Here is a 24727-nt window from a genome sequence, read left to right on the forward strand (position 1 = left end):
CTCTGACGAGCATCCGCGCACCGTCGGCAGCGTAGCCGCTTTTAGGAGGGATCTGGAGGGCTCGGCAGGATGGGGAGAGGAGGAGGGCTGCTGGAACACCGCCCTCCGCCGGGGGAGCGGCGGGGGCTGCGCGGGTCGCGGTGGGTGCGCAGTGCGCGCCGCAGTGCGCGGAGCGGGGCGCAGAGGCCGCGCCGCAGGGATGATCGCCCCGCTCCTGGGCTCCGCGGGCTCCGGCTGGCTGCTGCTGGGTGAGTGGTCCCCCGACCCCCCTCGGCAGCGCGGGTTTGTCCTTCTCCCCGCCCCTCTCGCTGGTTCCCGGCTTCTTTCTCCGCAGCGGGTGGGGACCCGCTCCCCGCCTTGGCACGGTGACACCGGCCCGAACCCTCCGAAGCGGCCTCTGGGCCCCCGGTCCGGCCCCCCATGGCCGTGCCTGCTCCGGGATAAAGGGTATTCCAAGCTCTTTACTGGGAATGGCAGGCGGGAGCGGCATTCTGCATGGGGATGGGATGACACTCGGCGTGGTGCGTGCGGCGGAGAGCCGGCACCATGAGCCGCTATGGCAGCGGTGCAGAGAGCTCAGCAGGATGCATTATATAATATCTCTCAAATAGTCCTGCTGGATTGTTCCATCTCTGGTAAATTTGTTGGGGCACTTTGTCTGTAGTAGGTATGAAATAGGGTGGCTTGAAATAGGGTGGCGTGCTTGGAGGGGCGTGTGCGAGTTAAGAGCAGAGGGTGATGCTGGATCCCATTGTTTTGTGGGCAGGCAGTGACGGTTCCAAGTGGGTCTGCATTAGGATGTTCTTGCAAGTCTGAAACAGGAAGATTTCTGTAAAGTATTTAAAGGTTCTTCTTGAATTGATCTGCTGTGCTGATTTGAAATGGAGTCCTTTGAATCTGTGTGAAGTGTCTCTCCTAAAGAATGGTAATGTTCAATGTCTGTGCTATCTCCCCTTTTATGTATCTAAGAGCTTCCCTATGGACAGGCAGTCTTCCAAGGAGAAGTAGAAAGGGGAAAACTATTTTAAAAGACAACATCTTAGCATGATTAGGTAAATGTTCTGGGGGAGTGTTGAAAATGGAAAAGAGTGTAATTATTTATGTTCATGCCTACTTGCTATTTTTGATTATAAAAAAGGATGTTTCATACTGAAAAAAAAAAAAAAAAGGAACCTAAAATTGCTAGCCTGAATTTTGCCTCTGAAAATATCCTGGTGGCTGTCATTAAACACAGTGGCCTTATAGCTACTTATATCAGCAGCTTGAATCAGTTGCTTTAGAACTGTAGTAAAACTCGTGCAGTGAAACATGGCCCAGAGGGAATTACATGGGGGAAACAGAAAGGAGGACTTGGCTGTGGGCAAATGTTTCTTACTGTATTTTGGGCCCCAAGGCCCTAGAGGCTGCTCTGAGCCACATTACTGGTTGCACCAGGCTTGTTTATGACAACAGGAGGAGAACAGGACCCACTGGGAGCAGGTCTCCTGTGTGAGCTCTTACCCTCTGTCCTCCACATCTGCCCTGCGGTACTGATTTCTGTGCTTGATCTCAGTGTTTCTGCTGTGTCCCAGCTCCCCTCTCTTGTGCATCTGGCTATCCCAAAGCATGTGTCTGGGGCCTTACTTAATGCTACTTTATTTAGCGTGGGCAGGACTTCAGCTCAACATTTCTGTCTGCAGAGTAGGTGCCCTCAGAAGACAGATGTGTTGTTGCCTTTTGCACTGAGTTGTATGCCACCACGGGTCATCTCTGGGAGATGGATCCCACCAGAGAGCCAATGGCTCTGCTTGACCTGGCAGAGTGGCATCTGCTCAGCCCTAGATCAGCAGCTCTTCCTCTCATGTCTTGTTTTGGCTTTCTGGTGGCCCCATCCAATCAGTCACCACTCCATGTTGCAAAGGAGTCACTATGGCTGTGCTGATTTACTGAACAAGGAGCTCCTTGGCCATTAGAGCCCAGTGAAGCATGCTTTAATTCAAATTAATTTCTGTTGCCATTACAAAAGTTTTAACAAGTCGAGAACAGGTCTATAAGGTTCATCTCAATGAAATAATGGTAAAAGTCCATGAAAGTCAAAGCAAACTATTTCCTACTGTGCAGTCTTGGATGGTCAGATGGATGCAGAGAGCGGTATAGTAAACAAAACACAAACCTAGGCAAATTCCCCTAGGGATTTGAACACTGTTGGTTTGGTTGAAATTGTCCAAGAATTCACCTTACCCCTTGAATCTTTGGGATTTCCTACTTTTACTCCTCTGCTCTTCTCTTCCACGTGGCTGCAACCATGAGCCTCTTGCCTGCCCTGTCAGTCCTGTCTTACAGAGAGGAACTTTTCATTCTCTTGCCTCATGGCAGCAGCTGGAGGCCCAGCAGTGACCTGCATTCATGAGTGGAGGCACAAGAAGGGAAATTTGCCATCACAGTGTCACTTCCCACCAGCGCCAGTGCATCTCCAAATATTTCTTGGTGCATGCTTGCAAAGGGCTGGGAGGTCATCTGGGGTCACAATAGATTTGTGTATCCCACTCCTGATCCTGGCTCTTGTGCTGTGACACAGGAATCCTTGGTGGTGCTTTGTATACAGAGGAGATGCCCAAGGCTGCTCAGCCCAGCCTGTGGAATGCCAGGTGCTGCACTGGAGGCAAAGCTCATGGTGTTGGTTGAGGTATATTTAGTTGCTTTTATTCTCCACCCCTCTATTACTGCTCCATTTGAACATTTGCTAGATACTATCAAAAGGAGAGAATAGGTGCATTTGGATTTCCCTGATCCCTTACAGGAAAAGACAGGACATAGCACTTTTTCCCTGCTGGTCTGGACTAATCTGGACATTTATTTGATTCGTCTCCACAATAGAACTATGCATATTACTATGGATATTATATCCAAGTAATTAAAAATAGGAGAGAAGCTTTGAAGACAGATGGTAAACTGAATTAACTGAATACCCTCAGAAGTAGGAAAGCTGACTTGGGAGTGAGCCAGAAACAAAGAAATGCAACATTACATCAGTAAGGGTATAATTGCTCTTTCGATGTCACCAAACACTGCAGAGCACCAGATGGTTTAAATGTTTCATTGTGAGTACATTTCTGAGACCACTTTGAGAAAAATACCTCTTCCTTCATCACCACACAGTTGCAATTAGCACCTGGATATCTTACAGGTAACTGGAGGCAAGTCTGGGTGAGATGGAAAGAGATGGTGGATAATGTGACACAGGCAGTTACCTTTTGGTGGGCTCACAGGCATCCTCTTTTCCAATGGCTTTGTTCTTAACTTTGCTACATTACTTCTTCTTCATATAGACCCAAATAAAATAACTTAATCACTCCCTTTCTGATCAAAAATCAACATGAAAGAAAAAAAGTCTGTTAATTTATTATTTTAAGTGCTCTGAATACGTTCTTTGGGGATGGGCCAATATAAGTAATGAGGTTTTTTCCATCACTGCTATTTCTGTCTCTTGTGCTACTGTGTGAAGCCAAAGCCCTGCAGGTCCTTGGCACCAGAGACCCATCTGTCCCTGCTGTTGTCCCTGCAGGGACAGCTTGGAGGAGGGACAGTGCAGACCTCCACTCCTACAGCTTACCAGTCTTGTCGCCTCTGGAGAAGGTACTGGTAGTCCAAACTGCTCCATCCTCTCACCTCTTTTCCCACTGAACAGGAGGGTTTACAGAGCTCAGGAACTCAGACACCTGCTTACCCTGTGAAACCACTCAAATAGAGTGGAGAAAGGTATATCTGAGAGCATGTGGCTATAATATATATATATATTTAAATATGCTTGAAATATACATGTAAAATCCATTAATCCCCTGCAGGGACAATCATGCTCCTTTCCACACCCTCCTGCTCTTTGCTGTGAGCCATGATTGGCTCTCCAGGAGCTTTTCTTCCCAGATACGCTGATTCAGAGACTTTGCAAATCCTTTTTGGAAACTTCAAGGAACTGAGTGTTGATTCCGTACAGCATGATACAGGGATATGTTTTGCTGGGCTTGGATTTATTGTTCTCCATCAGGACAAATTGATGACAAGTCATTTGCTGTGTCAAAGCCTCCTTGCACCATAGACATTGTCACAGAACCTCCAAGGTGAGCTGATGCTGATGGGAAGGTGGGCAGAGAAGCAGATCAGGGGCTTTGCCTCATTCTGCTTCTTCCTACACTCTGTATATAGGTAAAATGGTAAATATTTTACCATCTTGCTGGAGACTGCACTATGGAAAATATGGTAGCTGGTGATGAGAAAGTAAGACACTAGGATGAATGGGGATTTTTAGTCAGGAAAGAATGTCAAAGCTGCAGGGATAGTTCAGCACCTGTGAGTTGGTCCCCAGCTCCCTTCTGAGCCACACTGCACTACTCTTTACTCACTGCTTGGGCTTTTGCAAGCAGTGATGCAGCTGTTTCAGCTACACTGTGGAGCAGATACTTCAGAAAGCATGGCTGAAAATGCTGGCACAACCTCCTCTCTGGGACAGTTGCCCATGAGGCAGGTTTCTGCCCCATCCTGTCTGCTCCTGGGACTGTGCCCCCTCTTCAGCCTGGCATTGTTTGCATTTGGAAAGGATGGGTTTTTCCTGCTGCTGAGAGCATGGACAGTCCATGGATGGGTGCAAGAAGGCACCATGGCTCACTTTTGGCTGCTGCTCGTCCTGCTGTTGGATGGAAAATAGCAGTCTTCACTTCCTTTCCTGGGCAATGCACTGTGCTTGTTCATGGCCGAGAATCAAAGGGGCTGGCTGAAATGACCTCCCCTCCTCCCACCAGGCATTAGGAAATTGAGGCTGAGTTGCCCCCGTGCATGAGTTAGAGCAGCCCCTGGGCTGTGCCCACCCATGTGGGGCAGTGATGGTGCCCAGGCGGGGACAGGGGCTCAGGAACAGCCTCCTCGGGGAAGGGCCTGCATGTACCTCTAGATGGTAAGGGTCAGAGCCGTGCTCCTCTTTGCCTCCAGAGCAACAAGCAACTCCTTTTAAAGGGCGATGAAATCCCTAAAATCAGCTTCAGGAGCCATACTGAGATCGCTGTGACCGCTGGGGTGTCCCACTTGCTACTATATGGCTGCAGACAAAAGCTGCAGCAGAGAAAGCACTGAGATGTTTGCTAAACTGCCCTTTTTTTTTTTCTTTTTTTTTTTTTTTCTTTTTCTTTTTTCTTTTTTCCCCATCTCCAACTGCAAGTATGAGCTGGTTGGCACAGGAACCACCACTGAGATTGCAAAACTGATTTACTTTTTTTTTCCTCTTTGAAAAATTATCTAGAAAACAGTCAATCATTCTGCTGCTGACTGACGTGAGTTGGAAGTGATCTAAGCATTGAAATTACAAAAGATGTGAATGATGCAGATAATGTCTTTTCTGCAGAAAACAGTACTTAGTTATAAGAAGTGGAGAAAATATTTTTTAGTTTGTTGTATGATTCTTTGTAATGATGGAGAAAAAAAGACAAATATATCAGAACCCCTTTTGAAATGTTAAATATACAGTAATTTCGCGATTACAAGCCGCACCGATTATAAGCCGCACTTCAGTGGTGTCAGCAACATTTTGTTTTTCCTCCATATATATAAGCCGCACTGGATTATAGGCTGCACTTCTGTTTGCAGCAAGGATCCGCGTGCAACTTTCACAAAGTTGTCAATTAGTAACAGAATTGCGGGAATGCAGGGTTTACTGGCTCGGCTCGGAGCCAGGCGGGGGCAGCCTGGCTTCCCCCGCTGCCGCCGGGAAGCTGCCCTGGCCCAGCACAGCCCCCACTCCCCTGCCGCGGAGCTGCCCCAGCCCAGCACGGCTCCCTCCTCCCCTGCCAGCCCTGGCCCCGGCCCCGCTCCCCCGCGGCCGCCGGGGGCAGCCCTGGCCCTGCTCAGGGCAGGGCGGGCTCGGCTCGGCTCAGCTCGGCTCGGCTGGGCTCGGGGCTGCTGCGTGCTCACATTTCCGGTTGGCAAATTTCTGAACTTTTTTTCATATATAAGCTGCTCCGGAATACAAGCCGCACTTCTGGGTACAGACCAAAACTTTGGTCAAAATGGTGCTGCTTATAATTGTGAAATTACTGTACTTTATTTAGTATCTCCAATTGCCGGAGGTTAGGATTTCTTCCCTTTTTTTTTTCTTCTTTCTCTCAGGGAGTTTTGTCCCATTTGATGACTAGGAGATAACAGCCAGTACTTAAGAGAACAAAATATGTGGATGGGAGAAGAAGAGGGAAGGATGCAGCTGGCTGCTCTCTAGCTGAGGGGTTTGCTCTTGGGCAGGGCAGAGATACCACGAGATTTCGGCTGGAGTTGAGGGGCTGGGCTTGGGTTCCCGGTCTCGGGTCAGAGGGGAGGTGGCTGGGCTGCGATTGCTGTGGGAAGAATTCGCCACCACCACAGAGTTCTGTCACCGAAATAGCAGGAAAAACAAAACTCTGCCAACAATATTTTAAATGTTAGAGAGTCAAGGCATTACTTTATTCCAGCCAGGATGTACCACTGAAATATTCTCATCTGCATATAGCCTTGGTGTGCAGAAAGAATCATTCCACGACACATGTTTTTGCAGGATTCCCCTCCACCCTGCACACTTTATACAGTCAAAACCCTTAGAGATGTATTGTTTCAAAGTTTATTGGTCTAGAGTTAAGCAATGTGTAGTATTCAGTTTTCCATTGGATCTGAATTTCTTCGCCACTGATGTTAATTAGATCTTCATTCTTTGATTTTCTTATCATTATTTCTGGACCAGACGTCCCCAGCTTTGCACAGGCAGCATCTAAGGGTAGATATTCGTAGATGGCCACTGATGTTCCGTTGATGTTTCATTGATTGCCTTTTATCTTTACTCCCAATCTGTTGGTATGTTAAGCCCATTTCCTTAGAATGATGTTACATCTCCTAAAAATTCCTTTCTCCAAGACAAAGTCAAGTCTAGCCTAACTAGAGAGGCATAATAAAAATTTTAAACTTATATTGTTTCCAACAGTTCCATCTTTTACAGCTCCTCCTACCATGGGTGAGCCTTCTTTCAAAGAAGCAGCTGTTGAACTGGGACCTTATCAACACCTGACCTCACTGGAAAAGGTCCTTCACCACCTACTGGGGTGCCCCGGGGGAAAACTCAGGGCCCCGAGCCCCTCCCAGGGAGCCTCTCCCGGCTTCTTGTGGGAGCCTGGCTGCTGGTGCACAGCCCCAGCCATTTTTTGCCACTGCTTTGTGTTTTTTGCTGCACTGTAGCCTGACACCCAGCGCCTGGCAGGAGCCCCTGCTGGTCCTGCCTCTGCCTTCACTTAGGGCTACACTTTGTTTGCCACCGCGGAGTATGCTGGCCTCTGCCATTCCAGCCGCCCCTCTGAGGTTCCAGTTGCTGCCCGTTTCATCGTCTGGAGGGGTACTGGGACCGGCTGGCCCCGGGTGGTTGCAAAGGAAACCCCTTTTCCCTCTCTCCCGCCGGCCCACTCGCCATTACTCCATGCAGAGAGGCGGCCGAGCTGGCACCACAGCGCCCCCTGCAGCCGCGGGGGAATCCTCGCACCTGCCCTGCCTGGCCGGGAGCCACCAGCGCCCCTGCTGGCTGTGACCAGAACTGCACCAAAGGGGAAAGGCTTGACAGCTGAGAGGAGGCTGGTGTTGGGTTTCCGCTTTAGTTTGTTGTTGCTGCCGTTGTTGTCATTTGTTTGCCTTGTTATACATATACATACTAGTAAAGAACTGTTTTTCATTTTTCCATATCTTTGGCTGAAATCCCTGTAATTTCAAAGTTATAGTAATTTGGAGGGAAGGGGACGTCACATTTTCCATTCCAAGGGATGCTCCCGCCTTCTGTGGCAGACATCTGTCTTTCAAACCAAGATACCAACACAGCTCAGTTTTAGGTAAAACCATTCTTCATAACTCCAGGTAATCTCATTCAGAATTATCTTTTTGTCAGCCAAATGTTCAAATAGCTACTTGGAGCTGTGAGCAGCTTGTGGTTAGTCTGTGAGCACCAGCTTGTAAAAGCTTGTGAAAGCTGTGCCAGTGTCCTTATGTCCCCTGAACCTTTGTTCACTGTGAGTGTCCCTTGCGCACTCGCTCATGTTGCTACAGGGCAGGGACACCTGTTGCTAAACCAGGTTGCTCCAAGCCCTGTCCAACCTGGTCGTGAACACTCCCAGGGATGGGGCAGCCACAGCTTCTCTGGACAACCTGTACCAGGGCCTCATCACCTTCACAGGGAACCAGGGATTTGAGGTGCTGGGGGCAGCCATCCCCAGTGACGTCCTCCCTCTGTCTCCTTGGAATATCAAGTCCTGCTTTTTTTCTGCCTGAAAAGGGTCTTTTTGAGCCGCTGCCTCCTCCAGCCCAAATCTCCCACAGCTGAGAGGCTGCTGAGGGTGGTGTGATGCTCTGACCTGCCAACAAAAACTCAGGGCTGTGTTTCCTTTTGAAAAAGGCATTTGCATATCCTCTATTCACTTTATTTGGTTAAATATATTTGAAAAGGCAAAAGCTCTGGGTCATTGAGACTGAAGAATGAGCTGTCTGGGGGCCTCCTCCATCTTAACCCTTTGGAACCTTGCTCCAGCATCCTGGAGGCTTAAAATATCCAGAAAATGAGATTTTAAGGCTGTTTTGCAGCAGGTATGGGGAAGGAGGCTGGAGACAGGGGAAGCCCTGACAGAAGTCAGCAAAAATTAGCCATATGCATTTGAAGTGAAAATTCATTTTTGTGGAGCCACAGATTGACTTGCAGAGAGTTTGCAAATTTTAGTATGGACAGAAATGTCTTCCGGGTGACTTGAAAGTACCTGTGAAAACAGGAGAGCAAAAGCAAGTTACAGCGGTGTCAGGCACAGAAAGGTGCAGGGTGCTTCAGGATGTGGGATCAGCAAAACGAACTTTCTAGAAACAAGAATAGAAAAATCTAATTGCTGCCTTAGTTAACAAAATACATTTAAAAACCCTGAAGCAACAACAAAGATCCTGAAACACAAACCATGTATTTAAAAATAATTCAAACTATGTAACTGCTTGTTACTAGATTCAGGAAAAAAAAATATATTTCAGCAAAGTATTTAATTTGGAATATTTAAGGACGTCTCAAATCACAGCCAAACCACAGATTTCTCAAAAACCCTCCATGAGATGATGCCAAATCCCCCCTTTTCCCTTGTTTTCTAGCACAGTGCCAGGCCCTTGCTGCCAGGGGAGCTGGAGCTGGGTGTGGGATGTGGTTGGGGGTCTCTGGCAGGTAGATGCCAGCCTGTTGACATGCCAGTGTGGAGGGGAGACCTCCTTGGACTGGCCAGGACATAGCTTCTGCACCTCACTGTATGCTGCACCTACCGCGCTCAGCTGCAATGTGGAGACTGTGCTTCTGGATGCCTGTAAAGTGTTTTGAGGATGACAGCTGGGAAGAGATGCATAAGCAATAAATTCATCATCCTGGGTCTATTTTTGTTACCTTGCCATCATTTGGCATCCCTGTGGTGTGAGGAAATTGAGGGCTAGAGGGAGAGGAGGCAGAAACACTTGCCCAGTAACATAATATTAATGTTTCTAATTATTGAATTAATCCTCTGTTTGTGCTGTATGCTTCCTTCCTGCTGCTCTTTGGAAGTGTTAAAAAATACAGGCTGTATAAACATAAAAGCGTATTATCTGACCAGAAGATATAGAAAAGGAAAGAAGACCACTAAAGCCATACAAGGCAGTAAAGTTCCCCTTTCTTACACGTTATTTGAAATAGTGTCTGGTTTTTATTTCTACTTAAGGCACAATTTTCCATGGATGGGCCTTCAGAAATGTCGAGATACTTTTGGCAGATTTCTGTTCTGTAACTGAAGCTATTGCTCTGGGTTATGGGAATGTCCTGAAAACCATAGCATTAGCTGGGGTTTTTCTGAGTTATCCTCAGAATTCTGAAGGGCCAAGTGAAACTCTTCCACAGAGCAATAGAAGCTCCCAGGCTATCTCAGCTCTATGTGGTTTTCTGGTGGTACAGTCTCATTTAGTTGCTCTGGTTACTCTACGTAGAGTCATAGAATAGTTTGTGTTGGAAAGGACCTTTAAAGTTCATCTAGTTCAACCCCCCTACAACGAGCAGACATCTTCAACTAGACCAGGTTGCACCAAGCCCTGTCCAACCTCACCTTGTATGTTTTCAGGGCTGATGCATCCCCAGCTGCTCTGGGCAACCTGTGCCAGTGTGTCACCAACTTCCTTATGAAAAAATAATTCCTTATATTTAATCTGAATAGACCACCTTTTAGTTTAAAACCATTACACCATTTCCTATCCTGTATTCTCCTGGCTATAAGCAGTGATGTTTAAAATTCAACCTCAATCTGTGTTTCTCATTAATTTTGATAAAGTATAAAAGCATAGAGAGATTCCATAGGTTACTATCTTTTATAGGACTCTTTAACTTTGGCTGAGAGCATTGAATGTACTGTGATTTACTGATGTATCTGGTCTTTGTTTCTTTTCCTGGGTTGGTCAGGTCTCAGCCAAATCCCATAGAAGTTCTTTGAAGTCTTTCTATTGATTTTACTAGTAGGTGGGTCTCACTGGGCTTTACATTGAGCACAAAAGGTGAAGTCTAATTTCCTTTGTACTGGTATAAACATCCCTGCTACTTAATACTCTAAGGTGAGGGCTAGTTTGGAGCAGATTTCTACAGAAGCAGAAGTCACCCACATCTTGGTTTGAAGCTTAAAGGGTTTTGTGGCTCCTATTGCCAAGGCAGGGTTCTGGATGCTCAGCATCTCCATGCTCAGTCCCACCAGCTCTCAGCTTTCTGTTCTGCAGTGCACAGCTCACACATCTGCAGGAGGATCTGAAAACAGATTTGAACTGTTCTCTGTGTTCCTATGCCAAAAGATCCTATAGCAAATCCCTGTTTATGGAGAATTGCATACTTTCTCTTGGCTGTCAGTCCAAAAAAATGAGGTTGTCTTCCCATAAAGCCCTGTCCCCGTCACTCTGCCCTGCAAAGTACCTAGCAGAAAATTCTGGGGCAGGGGGAAAGCTTTTGTTCAGTGTATTACTTAGAGTATACTTACATAATTTTTCCCTTAAGGTAGGCAGCCCACATTCAGTTTCTTCTCTTTGTTCTTCGCATATCTACAATGTTTTTTTCAGAGAGTGAGCCCATATATGTACGTACATGCAATGAAAGCAAGACAAGAGAAAGGGAATTACTGCTCAGGGTATTTACAGACTAGGCAAAAGGGTGTTTCAGACTCTGTCATGAAACACATTATACTCAATCTCACCATCTATGCTGAGGGTGTATTGCCATGGTGAGCATCATCTTGATAGGCAAGACCAGCCCTTACCAGCAGGAGCTTGAAAGAAGAGCTCCATAGCACAATATGTTGTTTTTAATCCAATAATAATTTGAAATCAGGATTCCCACATCCTCTTTAGGGCATTTCATCATGAACACAGATACGCTGAGACTGTGGGGCTACTGGCACTGAAGCGCCCAGCCAGCCCCACACTGTTCACACACCTGAAATATTTTCCTGACTACAAAAATTCTGTCAAGCTGTGGCCCATAAAGAACAAAGGGGCAGGAATCTGAGCTGGTGAATATTGCTGAGGTGCCATTAAGCCAGCACTGTGATGCTGATTTGCACCTGCAGACCATTCAGTCCATTACTTCCTGCCCTGCCCTGACACTTTGATGAATTAAGCCTGATTGCAGAGCACCACGTGACCTAAAGGAGTGATATTTGACAATCTTGCCTGAAATCTCATTAAATAGTCTCTTCATTCATGGGTATTAAGTGCTCTTTGAGAATTCTCCATTACACAACTCCAATATCACAAGTAAAATTTAGTACAGATCAGACAGAAACTTTATTAACTACGATGAGCCTTCAGACAGCTGCTCACTCTCTGCTCCCCCCTTTTCTACCAAGCAGTTGTGGGGATCCAGCCGGGAAACAAAGGAGTTGAGGAAAACAATAATTTCAGTGTCAATAATGCCAGATATTCAGCCTCTGGAAGGGCAGACTCCTCAAATACCTTCCTAACAGCCAGAGTCCTAAGCAGGAATCGAACAGTAAAAAATGAACAGTAAATAACATGATGATATGGACCAAGGGCTCCCAGGGGGCCCAGGAGTGGCACACCCGTGTTATCTTTGCTCAGGAGTGGAAGCTGGAAGCTATCAGACGCTGTTGGCTTTCAACTGAAAGGAATGTTCTTGTAGTTAAGAGTGTCTCAGCCAGATCTCACAAATGTAATTGTTAATAATTTACCATGCCAAATGAATTTCAAAGTTCTGGTCTTGTTATTTTGTAAATTAACAAAACTCGGTTTGAGCTGAAATACTAGGGTGTTGGGGTTTTTCTTTTAATACATATAGCAGTATAAGGATGATATTGATAATAATTACTCTCTTACTATTTTATGGATTCAAGGGGGTTGTAGTTATTCTATTTATTCTATTCTATGATCTGTGATTGACCATCACAGAATGTTTAGGGTTGGAAGGGTCCTTTAAGGTCATCCAGGTCCAATCCCTCTGTCATGGGCAGGGACACATTCCACTAGACCAAGTTGCTGCCAGCCCCATCCAACCTGGCATTGGATACCCAGGGGTGGGGCATCCCCAGCTTCTCAGGACAGCCTGCTCCAGTGTCTCACTACCCTCACAGGGAAGAATTTCTTCCCAATATCTAATGTAACCGTGCTCTCTCTCAGTGTGAAGCCATTACTCTGTCCTGTCACCATCTGCCCGTTCAAATGTCTGCCCATATCTGACCTAGGAAGTTTCTTGTTCAGCAGACCTGAACTGGTGGCACAGACTTTCTCAGTGTCAGAAACTTTCTTTTATGATGACTTTTCCCAAAGGAAAGAAAAAAAAAAGCTGTTTCTAATTTTAAACTGTGCATTTGCAGGAAGGTTGTACAGTTTTACAGCCAAAACCCTTGCTTCCAGCCTGTAAATCCTCCAGTATGACAGAGATGTGCAAAATACTGCAATGATAAGGAGGGGAGAGGGTGGTTCCCCTCCGGTTAGGGGGGCTCCCATCGCCGGGATGTGGAACCTCAAGGGTTACAGCGGGCATCGCTGCTGCGCTAATACAGCCTAAGCCGATATTAGCCAAGCTTAACTTCTTTCAGCCGTTTGCAGATGGGAGGGGGAGGGACGCCCTGGAGTCAGCAGTTCTGTGCGGAGCCCGGGACGTCAGAGCCCCGGCCGTGAGCTGACCGGGCACCAGAGGGGCCGGAGGGGACGGCGGATGGTGAGTCCCGGCGGGATTATTATTATTATTATTACTATTATTATTATTACTACTATTACTATTATTGCGGGGATCCGAGCGGGATCCAGAAGCTGCGTCTGGGAAAGGTTCGGGTGGGTCTGGGACCCAGCTGGGACCCAAATCCCTGGGGCTCCGGGCGGGTCCCGAGGGCTCGCAGGCTCCGCCGGAGCCGGGCTCCGGGGGCTGGGCAAAGCGAAGTCGCAAAAAGCAGGGAGAGCTGCTGTGCAGAGGGACCCCGGTGCTGCTGGGGTCGGTGGGCTTGTTTGGAACTGGGCCACGCAGGAGAGCTCTGGGCAGGGCCGTGAGCAGGGGGTCACTGGGCTTTGGCAGTTTCCCGTTGCTGCGGGTGTTTCCAGCAGCCTCAGTGAGGGGGAAAGCTCCTGCCCGGCTCTGGCTGGAGCTCTCAGCGCTGGAGGTGACGGCCCCGTAGGTCTGCGTGGGCTGCAGAGTGCGAGGGGACAGCCCTGGGGGCCGGAGACCTCCCCAGTGCCCCTGGGATCATCGGTAAGGGCAGCTCTACCTGCACCCAGGCAGGCGTGGGAGCAAGTTCACTGGGATGTGGAGATGAAGCCTGGCACCTGGAGCTTCCCTGGGGGACTCTGCCCCTCTTAGTTCATTGCCCCAAACTCTTGACTCTGCGTATCGGGGCTTGTTTCCCATAGCAGGAGCTCTGCAGAAACCAGTACACCTGTATAGTTGTGGTTGACCTTGAATCCTGTGTTAGTTTTGGGGCCCCTCACTCCGAGAAAGACATTGAGGTGCTAGAGTGTGTCTAGAGAAGGGCAATGGAGCTGAGGGAGGGTGTGGAACAAAAGACTGATAAGGAGCAGCTGGGGGAGCTCAGCCTGGAGAAAAGGAGGCTCAGATGGGATCTTACTACTGTACAAAGGAGGTTGAAGTTAGGTGAGGAGGTTAGTCTCCCAAGTAGCAAATGGAGGAACAAGATGAAGTGACCTCAAGGTGTGCCAGGGGAAGTTTATGTTGGATATTAAGAGCAATTTTTTCACCAGAAGAATATTTCAGTTCTGGAAGAGGCTGCCCAGGGGAATGGTGGAGTCGCCATCCATGAAGTGATTTAACAAACGTGTAGATATGGCGCTTTGGGACGTGGTTTAGTGGCAAGCTTGGCAGTGCTGGGGGAATGATTAGACACTATAACCTTAGAGGGTTTTTCCAGCCTAAAAGACTCTGAGATTTCGTGACATCCTTCTGGTTTTATAGGCTTTCTATGTCTTAACTTTCAGCCACCCAGACTTCATTGTATGCTCTTTGCAATGTATGTCTCTGCCTGAGGGATCTCCTGGAGCTGGTGACAAAACTTGCCTTTGCCAAAGCTATGCAGCAGTGGTAGGTTGCAAGCATTCAGTGTACTGTGTGATGTCGTTCCTATTTCCATGCTGTGCATTCACACTTTCCTCAAGCATGGAACCATGAGCATGCTCTATCCACATGGGAAGATCCCATGTGAGAGTTGAGTGTGAGAGCTCATAGAGGTGCACCTTGGTGTCAGGGACAGAACATGGAAACCTTTTCTATAGCCATGAAATCCCCTACCTGGACATAGTATGGTTTCTTGCTTGCTGTGTTCCTGTTGCTGGTGCATCCCATCCTTTGGCATGCTGGGGACGGGTAGGATTTGGGATGTGAAGCAAATGGGAGGATGATGCTTTCAGTAGTTTCAGAGAGCCTCCTGGAAGGTGGAGGGTCCCCACCTGCTCCTGGAGGTGTACCATGTGCTGGATCAGACATGGCCTCGGGTACAGCTGCAGAGGTGACCGTGTGCACTGTGGGGCCTTCTTGGAAAACCCTCTGCACCTGGGCAGTGAGGGTTTCCCTAACACCATGACCTTTTCTGCAGCAATCACTCTGGTTTTATTGATAGCATGCAAGAGACAAACATCAAGTTGTGCTCCTTTAAAAGCATAGTGATACCCTTAAGCACAGAAGAGATTATTTTGAGAAGCTCTGGCTCTTTGCAGGCAGCATGTTTCAGTTCTGACTGGAGGCCACTGGCACAGGGCCCAGGCAGGCAGAGGACATGGCAGGGGCTGGTAGGTCTGTGCAGTGGGCAAGGCTGCTGCATCATGCTGCTCCTGCCCCGACTGCTGTCCCCCAGCTGCAGTGGGAGGGGGGAGTTGCTTTCCTTTGGGTCTTTGGCACACAGCCTGCCCCTTTATTTTCTTGCCCCTTACTGTACTGCAAGGTTGCCAAATAAGCTTTGAACAACTTTCTAAGCTGCCTTCAGTTTCTGGTTTGTTTTGGAATAAAACCTGGAGCAGATTCAGGCAGTCACATTCTATGTGCACAGGGTCTGGATAAAACTCTGCTCTCTCCCTATGTTCTAACCTTTGGTATCCCCTCACTCCTTCCCATCTGTGCAGACAGGGTCCTTTAGAAAAGCACTACAACTACAGAGCCAGATTGGATGGAGCCCTGAGCAATCTGGCCTAGTGAAGGGCATCTCTGCCCACTGTCTGGGGGATGGCTGGATGATCTTCAATGTTTCTTTCAACCCATTTGTTATTCCATGAACTTGCAGGGCACTTTCTTGGTAATTAGCCTGATCTACAGTAGTTTCACGAATACAAGCCGCACGGATTATAAGCCGCACTTCTGGTGCCTCGACAATGTTGCTGTCTTTGTCAATAGATAAGCCGCACCCCGAATATTAGCCGCACTTTCGTTCGTCGCGAGAATCCGTGCGCAGCTTTCACAAATTGGCCAATTAGTAACAGGATCGCGGCATAGCGGGCTTTACTGGCTCGGGGCGGGGCCTCGGAAGGCTCGGCCCGCTCATGGTTGCCGACGGGGCCGGGTGGCCCAGCTCAGCGCCACGGCTCAGCGGGGCTGGCCGGGTGGTGCTGCCGCCACCGCCGGGCTCGCTGGCCCCCCTCTCCCGTCAGCACCGCCCCGCTGCCGCGTTCGCTCACCCGGCCGGCGGGCTGCCGCCGCCGCCACCGGGCTCGCCGGCCGCCCCGCGCTGCGTTTGCTAGCCCTGCCGGCAGGGCTGCCGCCGCCGGGCTCGCCGGCCGCCCCCTCCCGTCTGCACCGGCACCGCGTTTGCTCGCCCTGGCCGGCACTGCAGGCCCCCGCACTGCCGGGCTCCCCCACGCTGCTGGCCCCGATTCTGCTGGGCTTCCCCCGCTGCCAGGCAGCCCCACCCGCCGGCCTTCCTGCTTCTGCCATGCTCCCCTGCACTGCTAGCCCCAGTTCTCCCGGGCTCCCCCGCCCTGCTGGTCCGGGCTCTGCCGCCCGCCCCCCGCACTGCAGGCCCCGCCTCTGCCAGGCTTTCCCACCCCGGCCGGGCTCCAGCTTGGCTTGGGGCTGCCGCGGGCTCTCACTTCCGTGTTGGCAGCTTTTAGAATTTTGTTAATGTATTAGCCGCCCCGGAATATTGGCCGCACTTCCGGGTTTCCACCAAACTTTTGGTCAAATTGGTGCGGCTTGTATTCGTGAAATTACTGTAATTACTTGAAGAGAGGGATACAACTGTATTTGTTATAGTTAGTGACACAACTGTTACTTTTTTGTAAGCTCCCATTTTTATGTCATTTTCTGTTTTAGTTGCCAGTGTGACAGTTGTAATACTGTCTTCATGGGCATGTGTTTGACACAGAGCCTTTCAGTCCTCTCCTTTTTCATATGGTTTTGCTTTAACTGCAGTGGCAGGTCAGTAAGTATTGGAGCTCTTCAAACTGTAGGATTGGCATAAAGAAAATTGCTCCTTATAGTAATAAAGGCAGTGTTTAGCTATGATATGGCCCAAACTGTCAGGTCTCTCTCTACGTCTGCAGCAGAAGATGAAAATCCATGGTGTGTTAATGCACAGGCAGCCTCTTGCAGACAGCAACAGGCCAAATTTTCAGGATCTTCATGACTGGAGACAATGCCAGCTGCAGTCTGGCCTGCTTAGCCCTGATGTGAAAACTTGCTACGTAACTACTGATATTGCAGAAGGCAACACAAAATTGAAGTTTGACCAAGTAAGTGTTTTGGTTCAGAGAGACAATGCAGGCTAACACCCGGCTTGGACGTGGTATTCAAAATATTCGTGTTCTTCCCTATCCTTTGCAGGACTAACTCGGCGCATGCCACTGTATCATGTCTTAAGCATTATGGAAGATTTTCTGTTAAAAGCTTGTTTAGTTTTCTGTGTCACGTTGGATGAAGCACTTCCATACTTGCCTGAATCCAATGGGCTAGCAGGATCCTAAGTGGGTTATTCAGAAACCACTTTATTCTGGTACTGTTGCCAAAAGAAACGGCAGTAATGAACCCAAAAATGGTTTGCGGCTGGATCTGTACCCCTGGACTGGGGCACAAATATTTGTGCTGATGCCTGGGAAAGGCAGAATGGGTGTGGGAGTGATGTAAGGGGCAGATAGTCAGGAGGACTCCTTGCCCTGGCAGACCTGGAATACTGTGGGGCATCCTAGCTTGTGTGGGCTCCACCAAATTGTGCTCCAGGCAGGGATGGAGGTGAATGTGTGCTGGGTCAGGGAGTCATGCAGAGAGGACATGACCTCACCCTGGCACCAGGATGCCATCTAATCATGCCAGGTGGGGATTTGCTTGTAAACTAACCACTTTTTCTGATACTATAGCAGGACAGTTATTTCTGTGCCAACAGCCATGAGGGGCGCCAATGTTGGCATAAGGTGAGGGGCCCCTCATAGTTCAATCTAGCAGTGGTGTGAGTTGGGGTCATACATCCTACCTTGCCAGAAACCAGCAGGAATCAGACCTGTGCAGTTTGTGCATGCAGCAGGAAGGCAACCAGGGCCAGGACTGCCACTTCAACTGACCCTATATCACACAGTGACCCTCCAGATGCAGCCAAGGGCAGAGTGTGAATGGTCATGGGAACTGGCAGTGCAGGGACTTGCTTGCATGTGTGTACTTGTCAGGCAGTGACCTGCTGTGGGGACAGAAGAGCAAGCCTGCAACAGCCAGGGCAATGTTGTGGTACCAGCTTCTTCCCTGCCTGGCGTTGTACCCAAAATCTCCTTGCCTCCACCCAACCATAGGCTAGGGGCTTTGTAGAGTAAGATGGTTACAGAAAGCCTGGCTATAGCACGTTCATATGTAGATACTGAAAATGAGCCAGGAAGTGAGCTGAGGAAGGGAGCACATACCACCTGGGTACATTGAAGGGAAAGTCCCCTTGTGGTCCCTGTGCCTATGCACTGCCCAACACTAGCAGTGCTGCAGAGCCTTCAGGTGACTGGGGTTCTTGTCTGGACCAGGGTCTCTACAGACAGTACTAAGGTTTATTTAAATTCAATATTTAAAGACAAACATCAAAACTTTCCCTGGCAACAAGCCATCAAGCTTTTTGCAAAGCGCATTCACATTTCTGCTCTGCCAAGCCAAGTGTTGGGGCGCAGCTCCTTTCTCCCTTTCCATTCAGTGCTTCTCTTTGTACTCTGCCCCAGATAGCTATTTTTATGCCATTCTTTAAGCTGTTTGCTGCCTGACACAGAGTATTTAGGAATCACATAATATATGGGACAATCAACCATCAATGTCAGTAAAAACTAAAAAAAGCCAAAACCCAACCCACACAACCACATTCTTCACAAGAACTGAAGTTGATAATTGCTTATGGGTACTTCTGGGAAGAGGGGAAGCTTTGCAGATGTTCTACGAACAGTGTCCAGAATGAAGTCCCAGCCCTGGCTAAAGCAGCCCCACAATGCACTGTCAGGATCCAGCCCCGTGTGACAGTGCCAGCAGCACATGGCACTTCAGCCCAGAAAACATGTGCGGCGTTCACTGCCCACCTGCAAGCTTTGCCATAAGACTGAGTGGCAAATTCTCTCCTGCTTTAGTCACTTCAATGGGATGCTCCTGTGGACTATGCTGCTTGTGAGCCAGGGAATCAGACAAGGAAGGAACAGGCTCTCCTTTCCCCAGATGGAGCTTTGCAGCTCCTGTGCTGATTTTGGCACAGTTGTGTGAGCAGGCTCCAAAGAACTGAAGACAGCCAGAAAACCCCACAACTTTGGTGGTTTGCTTTTCCTTCTGGCTGGATTGTGTTTTAGCTGGGAGGAATGGCCTGAGCTTGCTTGGGGTAAGCACACAGAAGCTACACTGGCATAAGGGGAACAAGATTAATATGATGAGGAGGATAGTGGGTGAAAAACATCCCATGTAGGTTTTCCCATCTGAGCTCCATCCTCTGCAACCACAGGCTGAGGTTTTTAGTCTGGTCAATGAAACCTTGTGACTCTGGTGCTGGGTAACCTTTTAAGGATGTTTCAGCAGTCAGAGGAGCTTTTTTGTTACTGTGCCTAAGGCAACTGATAGACTTCAGAGACAGCAGCACTGTTGAGCTTTTCCCTTTTGGTAGGAAACTTAAAATGCTTGCACTGGGTTCCTGATGCTTTGTTATCCAGAGGAGTAGCAGATTTGGACCAGATTCCCTGTCATGGCTTATCCGTATATGTGAGTCCTAGTGGCTTCTGAGGGCTGCTACACCACTCTGCTCAGGGGTGCAAAAGGTATTTTTAGGTTGGTCCACATGTTTGAGATGTGATGAGTGGATGAGGACGTGTGAGATGGAGGATGAAGATTTGCAGAGAGGTGAGGATGAGTTGGTGGTCCATGCATGGCTCTGAGCAAGGGGCATTTCCAGACAGCTGGGGCTGGATTTTGCTCTCTGAAAGATCTCAAATGTCTAAAGTAAGATCTCTGCATAGCACTGAATAATTTATTGAACAATTTCTCTAGGCAAGGAACCAATATGCTGTAGCTATTTTAGATGCTTTAAATACTTCTATTTACATGTGATTACTGGTCTCTTTCAGGACATTGAGCTCCTTGGTAGCATTTTTCCCTTTTTAGTGGATGCTTGAAAAGATCTTGTGTTTTGCAAATACATTTCCCAGCAGTGCAGAGCAGGAGAGAGCAGAGGCCAGTGCTGCTCCTCTGGTTGGTTGGAGATTCCCATTCTTTGTCTGTGCCGTGCCTTTGGGGTTGGGGTTGTCAGGAACGTGGATGGAAGATGGAGGGTCAGCAAAGCCCCTGAGCCCAGTACTGTGGTCTGCCATTAGGTCTGTCCCCGGGAACCATGGAGAAATATGGTGCCATGGTCACACCCAGGCTGTTAATACACCAGCTACTTACTTAGAGTTTTTTAAGGTGTGAAATGTTTCTACAGTAATGCTAGGGGCACATGATTATTATGCAATTAGTACTGTTAATCATCAGTCACCCAGAGTAGAGGGAAATTCTACTTTTTATATGTATTTTGTATATATGCACATGCACACACAAACATTTGCATCCACACATACAGATATATAATTGCATGTGTGTAAATACCATACATAAATGGGACCCAGCAGCCTTTTCTCTGAGACATTTTTTCTGTCCTGTCTCTCCTAAAAAAATGATACAACACTGGGCCAAGTTTATACCACAGCCCCCGCTACATGCTGATGCTGAACTGGTCTCCTTCATCCATCCTTGTGCTCTCCCCACTCACTCACTCAGTCACGAGTGGACACAAGAAAGCATGGCTGGCCTCCATGCCATGAAGTTTATTTACCTTATTCTTTTCCCACAGATTTAAGGCTTGACCTGGATGCAAAACCTTTTTCCATTGCGGATAACTCTACCTTGCTGAGTGGGAGGGAGGGCACTGGGAGAAGGTGAGTGGGGAGGCAGGGGCATGGGGACAGTCCCTGACGGCATTGCTGCAGCCCCATGTCTGCTCCCATGCCCCAGACCCCGAGTTCACGGTGCACTGAGTCCCTAGCTAGCTCTGCCAGCACAAAAGCAATTTGAGCTAAAGAGGCTTAGGTACTGTCGAAACCCTGTTCTTTAATAGTCACGTTGGCAAAAGGCCAGATTCACAGATTGGATGGGTCTGATTCTCAAAGGAAAGGGAGAAGGATATTCTTTGTTAGCAAAAATAGAATATAAAAGTTATAAACTGCTTTTATAACATTTCTTGATCATGGGGTGCTTCTCCAGTGTCTGGTCTCCAGAGAAGTGCCACAGCCTCATAGGTACCGTGTGTCTGTCCTCCCATGTTTGCTATCCATAACCTCTCACCCTCTCTTATGTTGTCTGAGCACCAGCATAATAATCCAAAACAAAAATTTTATCTCTAAACCAGTTCCGTTTTCCCCCCTGCCATTTTTTTTCCCCTTCCCAATTATAACTCATTCAGTTATAGTGGAACCACAGTCAGTGAGGCCAAATGCCTTAGCTTAGAGTCCTCTACTATTATTTGACCCTGCAAAGAATTGTATGATCTAAGTAAAACACAGTACAGTAATTTCACGACTGTAAGGCGCACCCTTTTGGCTAAAAATTTGGTCTGAACCTGGAAGTGCGCCTTATAGTCCAGTGCGCCTTATATAATGTACAAAGATGCGAAATTTGCAAACCCGGAAGTGCGAGCTGCGAGCCAAGTTGGGAACCGCAGGAGCTGCGGCTGCCGGGCCGGGGGATGCCGGGATGCAGCGCGGCTGCTGGCCAGGGAGAAGCAGGGGGAAGCGGCGCTGCCGCCAACCGCGGAGAAGCGGCGGGGAAGTGGCGAGAAGTGGCAGTGCAGCCGCCAACCGCGGGGAAGAGGTTACAAGCGCCACAGCTGTGGGGAAGCAGGGAGAAGAGGCACACCCGCCATCGCGGGAAAGCGGGAAGAAGCGGCGAGAAGCGCCGCCACCGTGGGAAAGCAGGGAGAAGTGGTGCAGCCGCCACCGCGGGAAAGCGGCGAGAAGCGCCGCCACCACTGGCTGGTGGGAAGCCGGGAGCCGTGAGCTGTGCCAGCCGGCACCGGGGGCGGGCGGGAGTGTCGGGGCCCACTGCACGGGGAGGGCACCTGGAGCTGCGTTTAAAGGCTACACCGATCTTTGAAAAATGTTTGCAAATTGAGCACCTGCCAGTAATTCATTACTTTGTTGCACACCGCGTGGCTCCTCACTGCAAAAAAAAGGTATGCCTTATAGTCCGGGGTGCCTTATATGATCTACAAAGTTGCGAAATTTGCCGACTCCCAGGGGTGCACCTTATAGTGCGGTGTGCCTTATGGTCATGAAATTACTGTAATTGTGGCTGTGCACTGGAGAGGCAATTATTTTACTCAGCGGGTAAAATTAAGCACCTGTAAGAGTTCAGTTTGGTCTGGTTTTGGTAGGTAGGGGGCATTTTTAAAATGGAAAACACAGTTTTAATGAAAATGTGCTGTCCCAAAAATCAAATCAGTGATACATCATGTGGAGGCTGTGGTAGTTGGCTTGGGGTGATGTATCTGAAGGTGAGAGACATTAAATGGAGAAAAGGACCTAGGTCACTTTAGAGGAGCAAAAGCAGGTGTCATTTCAGAAAGTTTTAAGTAGTATTAACCTTGGCTTGATCAATAGTCCTAGTAATTGCTGAATGCCATGTGTGGCTGATTAACCCTTGCAGAGTACAGAGGGTCCCTGTTCATGCATCCAAGTATGTGTGGTTGGTCACAGCTGTGGAGTCGCCCCTGCCCAGGCTGCTCTGGAGGGATGCAGGATGAGCAGTAGATTGTTTTGGTGATGTATTTATACCACAATTGCATGTGTGGGACAGAAGCTGTTAGGTGTCCTGCAAAACTACGTGAACCAACTATTTCTTGTCTCCTACTTCATTTTGGGGCTACTTAATGGATTTCCACACAGCAATTCTTTCATAGTTTCAGATACTTCTGGTGTTCTTAATTTCCCCTTTACATTTATCACACCCTCTGCTCTTTCTCAAGCAGTTTGCAAGCTTGCAGACTGCCTGGCTTCCTGTCTCACAGCAGGGCATTGTTCTCAGTAGCTCAGGCAAGGTTTTCAGTAGCTCTCTGTAATACAATGTCCAACAAATACATAATGGCATTTTCTCTCTGTAATTAACATTGGCTTTGTCCTGCTGTAAAGTGTGGCATTGCCATTTCCACAAACACAATAGTGTAAAATCATTAAAACAGAAGAAATTGATCTGATCTCAAATTAGCTGAAAATAGAAAGGTGGCCAAGTGCCATGAGTTTTCCAAATTTTCCTGTTTAAATAAATCAAATGAGAAAAAATCTGCAGGTTTGGATTAAACTGGGTATTGCATTTGTGGCTAAGGCACTGCACAGTCTGTAGTAGGAGATCTCATTGCATCGCTTGTTCCTCTAAAATCTAGGGAAATGTGAGCTCAGCCTGCTGCAGTGGTCAGTGTCCCCCTTCCTTGCTGGAGCCCAACCCACACTGGCTTCAGGATGAGAACTGAAAGCTCATCCAGCTTCTCATTCTCTGGGAAAACTTGTGGAGCTGCAGAGCAGAGGCTGACTTGGCATCACCTCTCTGGTTTTAATTACAGCAGTGATTAGGAATCCTGTAGTGTCCCAGGAGCTTCCTGGCTGAGTTGGAGGTCAGAGCTGTGTTTAATGGCAGGGGCTCCTCCCAGGGTTGATGTCCCACTGCATGTCTACATGGAGTTTGAGGAAAAAGGAAAAATAAGAATTATTATATTTTGCAAGCAATACACAACATCCCCAAATGCCTCTGCCTGCATGGCTGTGCAGCCTCTGTGCAGGTTTTCATAAAGATGTTAATTATTGCAACAGCTTTCATTTAAATAAACAAATGGTTTCCAGTTGTGCAGTCTGACTAATAGTTTTATGTGTCCCTGGGAATGCTGATGCTCCCTTTCCCCTTGGCAAATGGAAACCCTCTTGTAGTGACATAGTCATAATTTCAGTGCCACTTGTGATTTGAATCCCTATGGCAAAGGCCCCTGAGCCCCCTGTACAGAGCACTAGGCATGTTTTTGTTCTGCACAGGAAGGTGAGGGAAAGTGGTCCAAGTTTTGCTGGATGCTTCTTCAGGCAAATCTTCTGTCACTGACCTATTTCAGGAAAGTAGCTATAAGCGTCAGGGTCTGGGCTCTGCAGAACTGAACACAAGAAAATAATTCAAAAAGCTTGTACTGTTTCACTGGAGTGAAATCCCTCCAAATCTACCTGTCTAGATTGAGATGTTTTAGATCCTGTAAATTCTATTTCCTCAGTGAAATGAGTGGGCACCCAGTGCTGTAGCCAAGGCCATGGATCCATGGATCCCAGCTGGCTGCTGGGATATTCCAGCTTGCTCTGAGAGAAGCGGAGGGTGTGCGGGCTCTGAGCCGTTGCATGTCACTGGTTCTGCTTTGTAGTTCCCCACTGCAAACAGTTAATTCTCTCAGACATATTGAGAAGCTGCTTATTTGGGTTTGGTTTTGTGCTATGAAGTCTAATGTAAATAGCCTTTTTTGGGGCTTGAATAAAGGGATGGTGATAGGATGCTTTGCCCATTTTCCAGGATAAAATGAATGACCTGCCTCTTCCCCATCCCTCTGTGAATGCAGGGGGGCAGGAGGATATGGATGCCCCAGCAGGGGTTGTTCTTCCCAAGCAGGCACTGATGGAATGGTAGGAAGGATGTGATTGTGTGGCCACAAAGGATCTGTAAGATTTTAATTGCTCAGTAGTC

The 24727-nt window shown here is 48.3% G+C and overlaps 1 protein-coding gene across 3 annotated transcripts in view; it reads left to right on the plus strand.

The window, feature by feature from the left end:
- The first annotated feature begins 146 nt into the window (after window positions 1-146).
- The window catches only part of ACSL6 (acyl-CoA synthetase long chain family member 6), a 56838-nt gene continuing 32257 nt past the window's right edge, over window positions 147-24727 (plus strand). The window contains exon 1 of one of the 3 annotated variants that reach the window (XM_033073575.2): window positions 147-248. In XM_033073575.2, coding sequence (XP_032929466.1) covers window positions 200-248 — 49 coding nt within the window. In that variant the 5' untranslated portion in view covers window positions 147-199. Of the gene's footprint in view, window positions 249-336; window positions 448-13123; window positions 13226-24727 lie in introns of those variants that run through there. The other 2 variants (XM_033073580.2, XM_033073576.2) reach the window with 2 other exon arrangements.

Source organism: Catharus ustulatus, chromosome 15 (assembly GCF_009819885.2).
Source record: "Catharus ustulatus isolate bCatUst1 chromosome 15, bCatUst1.pri.v2, whole genome shotgun sequence".
Classification (NCBI taxonomy): Eukaryota; Metazoa; Chordata; class Aves; order Passeriformes; family Turdidae; genus Catharus; species Catharus ustulatus.